Source organism: Pogonomyrmex barbatus, unplaced genomic scaffold (genome assembly GCF_055798465.1).
Source record: "Pogonomyrmex barbatus isolate J1 unplaced genomic scaffold, ASM5579846v1 scaffold13, whole genome shotgun sequence".
Taxonomy (NCBI): Eukaryota; Metazoa; Arthropoda; class Insecta; order Hymenoptera; family Formicidae; genus Pogonomyrmex; species Pogonomyrmex barbatus.
In genome coordinates this window covers 2,076,792-2,090,019 of record NW_028297109.1, presented here as the reverse complement: position 1 = coordinate 2,090,019, position 13,228 = coordinate 2,076,792, and the positions used below count along the sequence as shown (strand labels likewise).

General features: G+C 38.5%; 1 protein-coding gene across 2 annotated transcripts in view; it reads right to left on the bottom strand.

The window, feature by feature from the left end:
* LOC105423231 (uncharacterized) overlaps positions 1–13,228 on the bottom strand; it is a 37,725-nt gene that overhangs the window by 9,830 nt on the left and 14,667 nt on the right. Inside the window, exons 2-4 of one of the 2 annotated variants that reach the window (XM_011632905.3) lie at positions 1,884–2,314; positions 978–1,143; positions 115–255 (exon numbers count right to left, since the gene is read on the bottom strand). In XM_011632905.3, the coding sequence (XP_011631207.2) occupies positions 115–255; positions 978–1,143; positions 1,884–2,235 (659 nt within the window). In that variant the 5' untranslated portion in view covers positions 2,236–2,314. The remainder of the gene's footprint in view (positions 1–114; positions 256–977; positions 1,144–1,883; positions 2,315–13,228) is intronic. The other variant, XM_011632906.3, reaches the window with a different exon arrangement.

The window sequence follows — 13,228 nt, the reverse complement described above, 5'->3', positions numbered from 1 at the left end:
GACCGCGTGCCCCTAAGAGACACCTAAAGTATATTCCACTAAGACAATTCCCCAGCGGTATTTTTTTGTTTGTTTGTTTTTTTTTTTTTTTCCTGGAAAGCATCCGTCAAGTACCTGAGGGCTGTCAGCCAGTGGGAATAGTCGACCAGTCCGGCGGCAGGGTCTCTCAGGCTGAGTCCCTCGCGGCCGACTCCGGGGCCCAAATCAAAACGTACTCCAGCTACGGTTGTTTCTACTTCGGCCTCGGGACCCCTGCTAAGTATCGTTATAACAGAAAAGACTTTCTAACTCTTTATTTTCCATTGTAAGGCTTTTTTTTATCAGCAGCTTGGCCAAGCTCTCTATGCTACCTGCTGTTAAAATGTTGCATCTTTATCGCCTGATAATTCCATCGGCAACGGAACGGATACGTACGTGTTTCCTCTCTCTAGGATATATATATATATATATATCTATCTTACACATATGCACGTCTCCTAAACGTTTTCACCACAATTCTAGGTGAATAGGTAAATATGACACACATAGTGTTTGCAGTATAGTTTGTTAATATGAATATCAAGATAAATGAACTATCGCGCGCTACTATTTTCTAGTCAGTATGGTAGATTTTCGCTTCGTAGCACTTTTGACATTTTATTCTGCACATTTTCAACATTTTCCATTTACAAAAATGGTCTTCAATTAGAAACATATTTTAACAATGATGAGTAGTGTGTATCTTGTTTAACAACTGATTAAAAATAAATATTAATCTGGTATATGTACATAAGCGAAGGTCCTACAAGCTGTACATTTTTTTCTCTTTCTTTTCTTTCTATCACGCTTCGTTTTTAAAATCCGGAAGAATACGCACGCTGGACTGATAGTCACGACAAACAGTTAATAGGAGTTAAAAGGCGGAGCCAGAGATAAAAAAAAAAAAGAACAGAATGCGTAAGCACCAGATATTTGTTCGCATCGACAAACAACGTTACCTGATGTACTTTCGATGCTCGTTAACCGGTACGAAATATTCCTCGTAAGGATCAGCTGGTACCTCGCAAGCTTCCTGACCTTTCGTTTGGATATTGTTGCCCGTGTATGGCCTCATCGAGACCAGTTCCAGGTTTACGGCCTCGATTTGTTCCTTCTTTCCAGAGTCTACGGGAAAACGGGAAACTGTTTACTATATCTATGCGTATGGTGCAACCGGTTTTCATTTTCCGGTGACATACGAAACAGCGGAGAAACCGCATTCCGTGAAATAATAATGAGGCTAAACAGGACCGAGTTTCCTGCTTCTTACATAGTTTAACGAGGAAAATAAAAGTCATACAAAGTGGGATTGCATGTTTATAAGAAATATAGAAACAAATAAATAATTAATGAAGAGAAGTGTCAAATGATTCAATTAAGTTTAGATAAGAATAATAGTATAGTTAGGAAAATTTGCTATTACTAAATACACGCGCGATGATAGAAAAACATTCAAGGCGACATCAGTTATATTAAAAATTGCGATGTCAACGGCACCATCATGAAAAGTCCGGATGCGATACTTCCTGGGATTTCATCGGCTATGGACTTTTTTTCTCTATAAACCGGTAATAATGCCAATGCTGGTAATTAATTTGGATCGAAAGTTACTCTCTTGTTGAAATCCTATGACGACGAAAATGAGAGCCGATAAGCTCTTCTCCGAATTCGCAGTATCTTCCCTTCTATTCTATTTCTACATTACATCTGTTAGAAACGCCCAGTTAACCCGATCTTTTAGAAATGCAATCATTTCCAATTGTCAAGTTTTTCCTGTACTCTCGTAACGATTTCAGATTCATAACATTGTGTTCAGACCTCAGTATATCTATGTAGTAGTAAACTATTTTGCACATGATACTCACCGTTGATCTGCACACTTGTAGCACTGTTGTTGAGGAAGCTCGCGTCGTTGTTGTTGCCGTTTCCGTGAACGCCATTAAGCTTCGGTTCCGGCAAGCTCTTTTCCGTGTTATCAGCCGGCACCTCGATCCTCGTTTCCGTTTTATAACACGGCTCCGAGCTCGGCTTAATGGGCTCGACGTAGTGTTGGGAGATGAAGGATCGCTGGTGGCCATTTTCTACTGGCGTACCGTCCGCCGAGGACTTACGATCCTGATTTAAAGCCGCTTGTTGCTGGCCGCCGTTCTCCAACTTGGAACCGTTCTCATCCTCGTTGGCGAACGCCGGATTATCCGTGCCGGCGGCATCCGACATTTCTCGATCACGTCGCCGAAAACTGCTGAGCCCTCACCTGATGACACCGGCTTGATATCGTCTGTCATGCGTCTCGTTTCTGTAATCAAATTATCAAAATTACATTAATTAGCAAGTTTGTCGTTAAATTATTTTAAAATGTAAACTTTTTATAATCTTATTACAATCATTGAATTATTCCATTAAATGGAGTTTTCGTTATAGAGGAAGTTAAAAGGCACAATAAATGTGTTAATACGTCGTTTTAGCGACTTTATGCGATTGAATAGCGTATGTCGGCGTCCATTCTATATCAGTATAAAAAGTTAATTTGACTTTCAATTCGTACCAGTCTCTCTTGCCGAAATGTATTCAGGTATTTCCACATGTGTTGCCAAGGTTGCAAGTTACGAATTATTACACAAATCTGCTTATAAACTTAATTATTTAGAATTATTATAGAACCTCGGCTGTCGGGCTGTGAAGCGGCCCATCAACCATCGAACAAACGTAGATTTACGCCAATGACGTCAGCGATAGAGACTTGTTAACTTCTCACACGAGATGAGCGAGGGAGACGCGAGAATCGTAAGAGAGAGAGAAAGAGAGAGACGTCCCGCCGGTGTATCCTGTCGATATCCTCGTGGAACGATTTATCGAACCTGTTTGCCGAACGCAAAAATCAATTACCTCTTAACGCTGACTCAATCGCGGCGAGGATCCGCTAAAAGAGAAGAAAGATGTTTGCGGTCTGATCGCATCGCTCGTGATTGTTTCGCCCGCTTTGTGAGATGTCATGAGTGAATCAGCAGCGATTCGAATTAGAGAATAGAGCTCGCGAATCACGATGAGAAATTTCGTGAGAAACACTCTCCACTGCCGTCAAAGACGAAATTTGCCATACTCCGATACCGCCTCCCTCTCTTTTTCTCTCGCTCTCGTCCTCATCTTCTCCTCCGTACGTTTTCCTGCGATCCTCGGCCCCTCGCGCGGCAGACTATTTGGCTTATTTTTTCGACTTTGAACAACGTCGAGCCAATAAACTTCGGGATCCGCCGCCAGAGAAAAAAGAACAACGGGGTTTAACCCTCTCTAACCACCGCCACGGGCTCGACAATATGGAAAACATCGTCGTCCCTCTTGAAGCACCCACTTCAGCCTAAATGTGTCTTCTCGAACGTTTAAGAAACGAATAACTATACTAATGCTCTAATAAATCCTTAAACGTGGAGAATGCTGTATCATTTTCTTGCTGCTCGATACGCAGCGAGACTTATTTTCTATTATAGCGTTATTGGATATAGTTATGGATAGTTATGCGCGCACTGTGCCGTTATATAATACGACACGTAACTCTAATTTATTTACATAAAAAGACATCGAGTAATGATCCTGAAGAATAAACAAGGACATCCGATAAGGCGATCTCTTTCTTCAACTTAAAAACATCATCTTTTTTTACATTTCTCGTATCTAGTTCATGTTTTTTTAATTGATCCAGCTATCATTAATCGAGCGATGGAAAAATTTAAAGGTTGTTTAGCTGTGTTGCATTATTCATTAGATTTTTTTCAAGAAGCAATACGCAATTTATCGATTTGCATTTTCCCGCGTAAGAAACGAATAAATATTTAAAAAAAAAAAAAAATTACAAACTTGCCTTACAGATTCGAGGTAAGAAAAACAAGGCTTCTGATCTCATAAATTTTATTTTACGTTTGCTCCTTCGAAAGGATGCGGCAACGAAGAAGAAGCGCAACGTGCGGCGGTGAGTCAGTCTGAAAATACCTAGCTAGCTCAGTGGTACTTGACTGTTGGCTACGTAGCGACTTTCAGGATACCCTGTAGGCAACGCTCGGAACTGGCGAGTGTGTTTGCGAGTGTACATACAAACCGTCGGAGGTATATACTGCACCGAAAGTGGTTGACCCTGAGAGTGCCCAGCACAAAGGACTGATTCACCCCAGAGCCAATGCGGGGAGTTCTTTCGAGGAAGAAGGAGCTCGACGCTCACCCGGGTCGATTCTATGCAGGATCCTTCCTCCATGACATAATCCACGGAGACGATGACACATTAATGTTTCTAAAACTTGAAAAACCGCCTCACCGCAAAGATTCATTCTTGAATACTTCGAGCGGTTCTTATTAATAAAGATCCACATCAGAAAAACCTCGCGCTACATTCCTACTGAACGAACGATAAATATTGACTTGATTGCCTCGGAATTTTATTTTTTATTTATTTTATGTCCTTTTTATGTCCTTTATTTTTATGTAGTTACTAAAAAAAGATTACGACGATAGAATTACACAATGGAAAGTTTTTATTCTTTTTATAATTATGTTACAGTGACGTCATAATATAAAGTAGTTCTGGTTAATAAATACGTTGAAATAATGCCAATTGATGTTATTGTTGTTAATGTGATCATCGCGCGGAGTCAACAATCTTCAATAGTCAACAATCTTCGTCATCTTTTTTCCATCATAAGATATCTTCAATATACAATTATCTTGAGAATAATGAATTAAATCTCGTTTAATTCTTACCATATTATTTGGACAATGTTAATTTAATTATATATCTTGTCATGCTATCTTTTTATTCTCACTCTATAATATGCGTCTCTGTTACAGAAATATTCAACTTATATCTTGAATATTTCAGTGAAAGCGTCTTACATTCGTGAAAAAAGTGCACTCGTAACGACGCTAAAGTACCGTTTGGTATCTCCGGTTTCTCAGGAAAAAACTTATAATTAATTGTAGGAAGTAGTGACGAAGTGATATACATTCTAATGTACTAAAACCTTCAAGTCTTTTTACAATATTGTCCTTAAAATAAATTATATTTCTCCGTATGTTATTTATTACACAGTTATACATATTTAGTTTTATATTTTCAAATTATTTTTATGTCGCAAAAATGGACTCGTTATAAGCAATCATTTGTTTCATAAAACTATTTTTATATGCGGGACAGGATATTTTTCAGTTGTTAGAATAAAAATTTCAGCTCGCTATGAAATTCTTAATTAAGTGTAATGTGCTAGAATTAATCTGCGTGGAAGGCATATATACAAGGCGACTCGGTTCACGTTCGTGGATAAGCGCGGGATAATTGTACGTTAAAAATCTTGGAGGCTCGCAAGATAAACATCTACACGCCGTGACGGGGAAATCGTCAGGAACGAATCCGTATAGTTGCTGGACCATGTCACGAAAAACGAATGAAAAACATACAAGTCCATCGCGAAGCACGCGATTATCCTCGAGGTAGAAAAGGCTCCCTTGTTGCTCGTCGTTAAAGGACATTCTCCAACGACATTGCCTGTAATTTATGAGACTCGCCTGCTGATACCACTAAGTTTCGCTCTACCGAGCTCGAAGACTTTCACCTTGATCGCAATCGCGACGGAATCTTGCGTAACTTTTCAACATTATCTATGCACACCCGCGATTCGGTCAAAATCAAATTACGCATGACGCAACGCGTGCTTGCTACGAAGCTAAAGAGCACAATCTGTCCGAATATTGTACACGTAATTATACAAAAACGGAAATTATGCCGATCATACGGATATCGAGTATGATTAGAAAATGAAGTGGCTCGCTATTAAAATGAAATTTCTACTTGAAACAGCCAGAAACTTTTTTTCAGCGTAAAGTCTCCTACGCCATGGGAATGTATCGCGTTACTCAACGCATCGTCTAGACCACTTGAATGCATTTATATCACTCAAGGCAATCCTCAGTATTAACATTAACGAACAAAAGGATTATGATGCAAAATGATCGTAGGAATCGCGACAGGAGAGTAGCATGACAGAAAAGTGTCCACCTTTTCCTGCGTCTGTTTTCAAAGTGCCACAACGATCCATCATCACCTCTATCGTACTTCATCTTCAGCGTTTTAAATTTTATATTTTCCTTTATTAAGAATGATTTTATATGCTCCATTTCGAGTTTGATTATTAAAAATCTGCATTGGTAGCCTATCACGAATGGTGCTCTTTAATCGATGCACGTAACGTTTACAAAGATCGTTTGCGTCGGGTCTACGATTATTATTGCGAGTCAAGCCGATTGAAGTCCTGATCCTGCGTAGTTTAATACAACGCGCTCGAGACCAGTTCTGCTTGTTTTCCCCACGCTTCGTTGCTTCTCGGACCTTCGGAAACGGTTGAATGTTACTGATGTCCTTAGGCTAGCTAAAGAGACAGTCTTAGGTATCCTAAACAGCTTCGCTCGCGCTTGATTTCGCAAAATGAGATCTCAGTCTGATCTCGTGGAGCGATTAGATATTCCTAGAAGATTACAGATATAGAATTACACACGTTTCGCTTCTTCGTGAAATTATCGTGAAAAACGTTGATATGACACCAATGTCTCGTATACAATGATTTTATACTTAAAGGTGTGCCCATAATTGGGAAACATCGAGGTTCAGCACTACCAGAAAGTTACATAAATTCGCCGTTCGTGATGCAGAGTGAAAGTGACGAGGTCTTTCATCGAAAGAGAGAGAGAAAGATCACGGAGTGCATCTCCGTGTGCGAGTGTCGCGAGTGTCGCGTCACCGATTATTATTCGCGGATGTCGGCAGGTGTAAAATTTTCGTGAACGTGTTATTACGCTTATCGGTCGAGCGCCGAACTAAGACGAGCCGAGCTGTTCGAACGCCGGTGAACGGCCATTACAGGCCATTGTATGCTTAATTACAAGTGTAACCGGTCAATTTCACGGTGCGCGCTGTACGACGGTCCGGCTCCATTGTGCCGAAGTCTTTTAACAAGATCGTTCCACTTCTCGTTCCGAAAGCGAATATCCGTGACGGCCGAATCGGAAAAGTATGCTAGCAGACGCATCGATTACACTCTCTTTGGCAGATAAAGCGCCACTCTCCCTCCGTTCGTATATATGTGTACGTGGATGCGCGCATTGTGCAATCGCGATGTCTGGAATCCTCAAAATGTCAAAGGTTTACTGCACGTTTGGATGCAGATGCGCATTGATCGTCTCCTCATGTCGCATTCAAGCGCCTCCTTTATAAGGGAGGCATCGGCCAAAAATAGTTATCGTGTATTCAGTATTGTGCTCAGGCTTGATAAACGGTATAACTCTCTACAGCTTATCAAAGTACATATTTGAAACTTGAAACTGATAAAAGAATATAATTGATCAATTTACGAAATGCGCTTGTGTGAAGCACGAGAAAAAAATTTAGAATTGAATAGCCTAGAAAAATTTTTAGATTCGGTTAATAAATATCATTCCATCTTGAATGTGTAATTTGCGATAGCTTTGCAGTCAGACGTCTGCAATGACCTTTCTACATGAAGGCAACCGGCAGCAGGATGATGATGATGATGAGGACGACGACGACGACGACGACGACGACGACGATGAAGATGATGATAGTGTTGGGAATCTTTGAGGCACATCCTCGCTGCCAAGCAACCTATACTCTTGCTCCTGTCGGGGCTGTTACCCAAGATACTTTACTTTCTACATTCCACGCGAGACAATACGTACACCCACGCAATCCGTTTGTTCGTGTATCTATGTATATTGTGTGGGCAAGATATAGTTATTCAGGCTGGTCCTTAAATGACAATTATCAAGTACGAAAGCTTTTTGAGCTTCAATTCGAGAATACTTGCGTTTAAACGTGCCGTTTCAATTATGACGATGCATTACCAAAATTATTTATTTATTTAATCCAAACTTATTGGTCTTATAATTTGATATCGCATAAATGCAATATTTTATAAAAAAGAAAAAAATAATTTCGGTAAGATTTTGTTGATTGTTTCATCAATTAAAATAACGTTTCAAATTATCTAATATAGTAGATTACCGAGTTTTGTATACGCAACTGAGACGAAAGTGAGAGTGCCACTGATGAAACTAGGAGGCATTATTGAAGCGAGCATGGCTTACCAGCTTAATTAGTATTTCGACTTTAATTAATTTGACATAAGGGATTGATAGGGTTTGCACACGATTAAACTCACCAACAGTCACGCAAGCAATGAAATTAGCCAAAGTCTGGTTAAACCAGACGTATTAGCAGTATAACAGTGGGCCAGAATAGTTTAATCGATTCAGCACAAGGTAGCACTTAGATCCTTACCTATTTTGTTGAGCGTGCTATAGCTTCACTTTCGCCGACGATTACCTACAGGCGGCATTGCAAGGTCAATCAGTTGCGCCGTAAATAAAATTTACGATTGATTCGACGAGACTCGTCTTTTTTTCTGCTCCCGCGCTCATTAATTTGCCACATTTCGCAGCGCTCGCTCGAATCGTAATGCTGGTAATTGCCGCGGAAGATCACGGATTAATCCAGAAAATAGGTAGAAAGACGCCGTAATGTCAGGTAGAGCAAAAACTGCTAACCAGAGAGCAGCTAGAGAGCGATAAACGCTCTCTAAATCGTCATGTTCTTTGACGTAGTAATTTTCAACTGATGTCGTTTTCATAGTTTCATAGTTTCATAGTTTCTCACAAAATGTCATATTATCAATTCAAGAAATGACATATCAATTTTGATTAAATCATTTGATATGAATATTTAATCATTAAAACCAATAGAATTTCAGTGAATTTAGATCTTGATATAATAGAGACAGGAAAATGGTATCGATATTTATTAGCTACAATTAAGAGAAATTACAATTGAAATGACTATAATAATAATTTCAATTGCAGCGTTTAATTTCTGCTTTAATTCCTGTTCTATAGTCATGCACAATTATAGCGGAATTATCATTTGAAATTATCACGTGATAAAGTTAGTAGCTAGCATATTAGCAGATAATTACCATATTTTATCGTCGAAATCTTAACAAATTATTTCTCACCAGGGAAGAAACGTTCTCTCGTTGATATTCAGTAAAGTGAACGTCGAGTTAAGAGAAATTGTAGCCTCGTAAGAAATAAAACTCGGTAGGAAAAAGTCACATTATTCGAATTTCTTTCGTTTTTTTAATGGCTATCGTTAGCAATTAGTTTCACATTATGCTTATAGACATAAATTATATGTGACAAGCACTTTCTTTACACAATAAAAATTATACTGTTGTGAATTGTACTGTTGTAAAAATCTTGAAAGAAACAGTAACTGTAAACAGAAATATACGAAATAAGAAATACGCAAAATGTGAAACTTTTGTTATGTATTATTTGTATAATTGATTACTCGGTATTTAACCAAACGCCAGATGTTTAAGGTGCTAAGAGATACATAAGGAAAGTCACATAAAAACTAGAGAACTCTTTATCGAAGATATAATATTCATGTATTGTAGACATATTTATCACTTTGAAAGAATAATATGTCGTAAAATATAGCATAAAGGATAATTTGCGCGATATAAACTAAAGCGAATTTTCTTAAACAAGCATTTTAGCACGAGCGTATCGTAATGAACCCGCCGTTGAAGTCACTTATCTGTCTTCGCCAAGCATTGAAATCTCTTTCATTGCCGGACAGTAATTGCACTTAAACGGCATGTAAACGCAAAGTGTTTACGTTTATGTTAAATCTGACTTGCATTTACTTTTCTTTTTTTTTCACGCGTATTTGCGCCTAGAAAGAAAAAATTAATTAACTTTTGTGATTTATATTACTTATAATCGCGCGGATATTTCCAACATCTATTATTAAATATCATTACAGCTTTCGTTTTAGCTTCATATCTGAACTCTCCATCGTATAGTCCAAGTAAAAAGTAGTATTAATTGTATGATTGTAATATTAGTTCTTTTACGTGATTTTATCGCGAGATATGAACTCGAACACGCGATTTCAAACTTCCGCGTAATGGTGGAATCAATGGCGATCCCTTTCACATAAAACGGAAGTTTTGAGCCACGCGATTCCGACACGAATTTCAATTCGCGAATTGTAATTTGTGATCTAATATGAGTTCAATAGCTGTTACTGTTTAGCTTCGGGCAACAACGAGGAAACTATGTTGACTCCCTGGAGGAATGCCGTGCATTCTCTCCTTCGGAAATTTTAACATAATCGCTTGCGTCATGGGTGAACAATGCGTTGTAATGAACGTAGTGGTATGATACCATTGAAGCGCATAAATAAAACGATCGCTCGTTGCCTGATATATGAGATAAAAAATGCGAGCGGCGCTTACAGAGTTAGATACATGGGAAAAGCAATAGAAAAATCGCGCAGTAACTACCTATAACGGCCTTGCGCTCACCAAGACGGCCCCTTTCTCGTCCCACTGACTACTGGTCATGGACGACTTTATGGAAAGAAACACGTATACTATTGATTTGCATATCTTCTAGATGCAAACATTCAGTTATATATTTATTTACTTCAAACAAAGTATATCGCGGATTCTCCTTATATATTAAAAGATTAAAATAAATCTAAATTTGAATAATAACTAAATAATGGAATAATGTGTATCCGGATGTTTATCTCCATTGATGTGACTGGATATAAAATTTTTATACTGAAATTTACATGGAAACTCAAGTAAATATTCATATGTACAAACAAAATATTATGTTTCCGTTATGTCAAGACACTCTCGAAGTGTGACGTGAGAAGTCTGAAAACATAGAAATATTCCTCAACCGCGTGATTCGCTGTGTTGCAAATGGTTAAAATTGAATGTCATAATATTCCGATTTGACCTTAGGCAACATCTTCAGCAAGAAATTATCGAATTATCGGAAAAATTAGATTCGACGCGTTAACCGATGGAAGATGAGAGTCATATTTCCTTTTATATTAGCACAATTGCAAAATAATTCTAGTTTTGGCTAGTTTCTTTTATTTCAAAATCTAATGACGTGGAAGACCGATGGCGTAACACGAAAGTATATGTAATACTTGAACGAACTTTATGTAACAACGAATAATCGGACAAATCTGATGTATCATAAGAACTGTACGACGGTATAGTCTCGAAGGACACAGATTTCTCTCGATAATCATGGGTGTCTAAGAGGGGGCGTACACGAAGCAAAGTGACAGAAATAAACGCAGACGAAACGAATTGCGTTTGCAATTGCCAGGACTCGAGCGCCGATCACCAGGCGCAGAATAAACGCCTGGAAAAATCCTTATGCGCACGTGCCTCTCTCGCAAGCTGAGATCGGCTCGGCTCTTTGTAAAGTCAAATGGGCAATCCCAGCCAGACGACTTTTCTCGCCTCTTTCCTGCTCACCTTTTTTTTCACGAAAGATGTGATTAGTCTTTCGGCATTTCTCCTGTTTTTGTTGTTTTTTACACTGTATAGCCTTTCTCAAAAGTACAACAAGATTGTCGTTTACAAGTTACACAGCAAGACATGTTTTTGTAAATTAAATTTTATGAAAAATATTTAAACACGTATTTTGCTTAAATACAGTTATTATTTTTCATTTCTTAAATAATTGCTATCTTTTTTTTATTTATAAACTGGTTTATAATACCCAATTCGTCACGGTTCATTAAATAGCTTCTATACTTTTGATCACAATTATGTGATATATGCTTCTCTTAGAATGGTATTCCTCGATGATTAATTAGTGTTTACTGAATATTATTAAATACTAGACCTACCCTAACTTGTTTTAAAGGTGATTTATATTTTATGTAAGAGATACGTAATAGACAGAGTAATTATAATATTATATGTTATTATATGTATAATATTATATGTTACTAAAATCGATTAAATATTATTAATACAAAATTGCAACATTTAAGGGTTAAATCTTTTTTGTAAAAAATGGCCTTTCTTCACCATTCGAACCAGTTTGGCAATCAACAGGATTTTATATTAATGAACGCAATAGATTGTTGATAATCTAACAACGCCTGAATGCATCTGTAACAACCACGAAATAACTTTCGACATGTACCTTCCTAGCGCTCATTAAACAACTAATTGAGATCCTAATTAAACGCTGTATAACTACATTTGGAAAGCGCCTTTCGTGCAAATTCCTTACGTCGACGAATAAAACTTTGGAGAAAAATATTAAAGTAACTATGCGGTGACGTATAGTAACATCGAAAAACCGCATTTTTCACACTTAATAAAAATCTTTAAGCAAAGAGGGAAAAGCGTGAAAGACATGAATACGAACGAAAACCTGTTTCCGAGTAAAACGATAAACTGCAACAAATTTTTCGTTGACAAACCTGTTCGATAAAACGGTTCTTTCAACTAATATCGGATTTTTTAGTTGAAGATAAAAGGAATTTCTTAGTTAGATTTTTTTTTAAAGATAAAGATAAAATGAAGTCTTTTTTCTCGTCAATATTATATCGTAAATATTTCATAAAAATACTTTTGCAAAGGAATTATTTAAATATATTATAAATACTTGCTGTCATTAAAGACAATATTTACATTGGTCTTCTGCAAATCAAAATTTTGAGAGTGTAACATTTCACCGAATGTACGATCGCATGAATAAAATCCGGACCAAGTATTTCCTCGATGATTATACGATTTATTGCAGCGGAGAAAAATTGTCTGAAGATCATCTAAGCAAGACTAAGCGAAGATGGAAGATCGAAAGACAATGATCGATTTTTGGATCGATTTGTTTAGAAAGTGGGACAAGTAAGTTCGCCAGTAGTCCACGATCCCTCGGGGGGCTTTTAGTCGACCCACACCTGCAAAGTGCCCGCTTCGCGCACCACCGAGACTTACGTACGTGCAACGGGACACGTATTCAGATCCAGACGTGCGCGTGTGTAGGCGCGAGAGCACGAGCCTGCCCGACGATATAAATCGCACCACGGGCGAAACTCACGATCGCCTTGAGAGCGATGCTGCGCGCAGCAACGGGCTAGCAACGGAGGAGCGGAATCGGCCGCGGAGGGCACGAGTCAGCGACATTCCACGGTAAACTGCGTGATTTCGCTACAGGCCGTTTCACGCGCCGTTCCATTCGCCGCCGTTCGCCGAGGCACGAGAGCAGCGAGAGCGAGAGCGTGCTTTTTCCTTCGCGGGGATGCCACCGGTGAAGGTGTGCA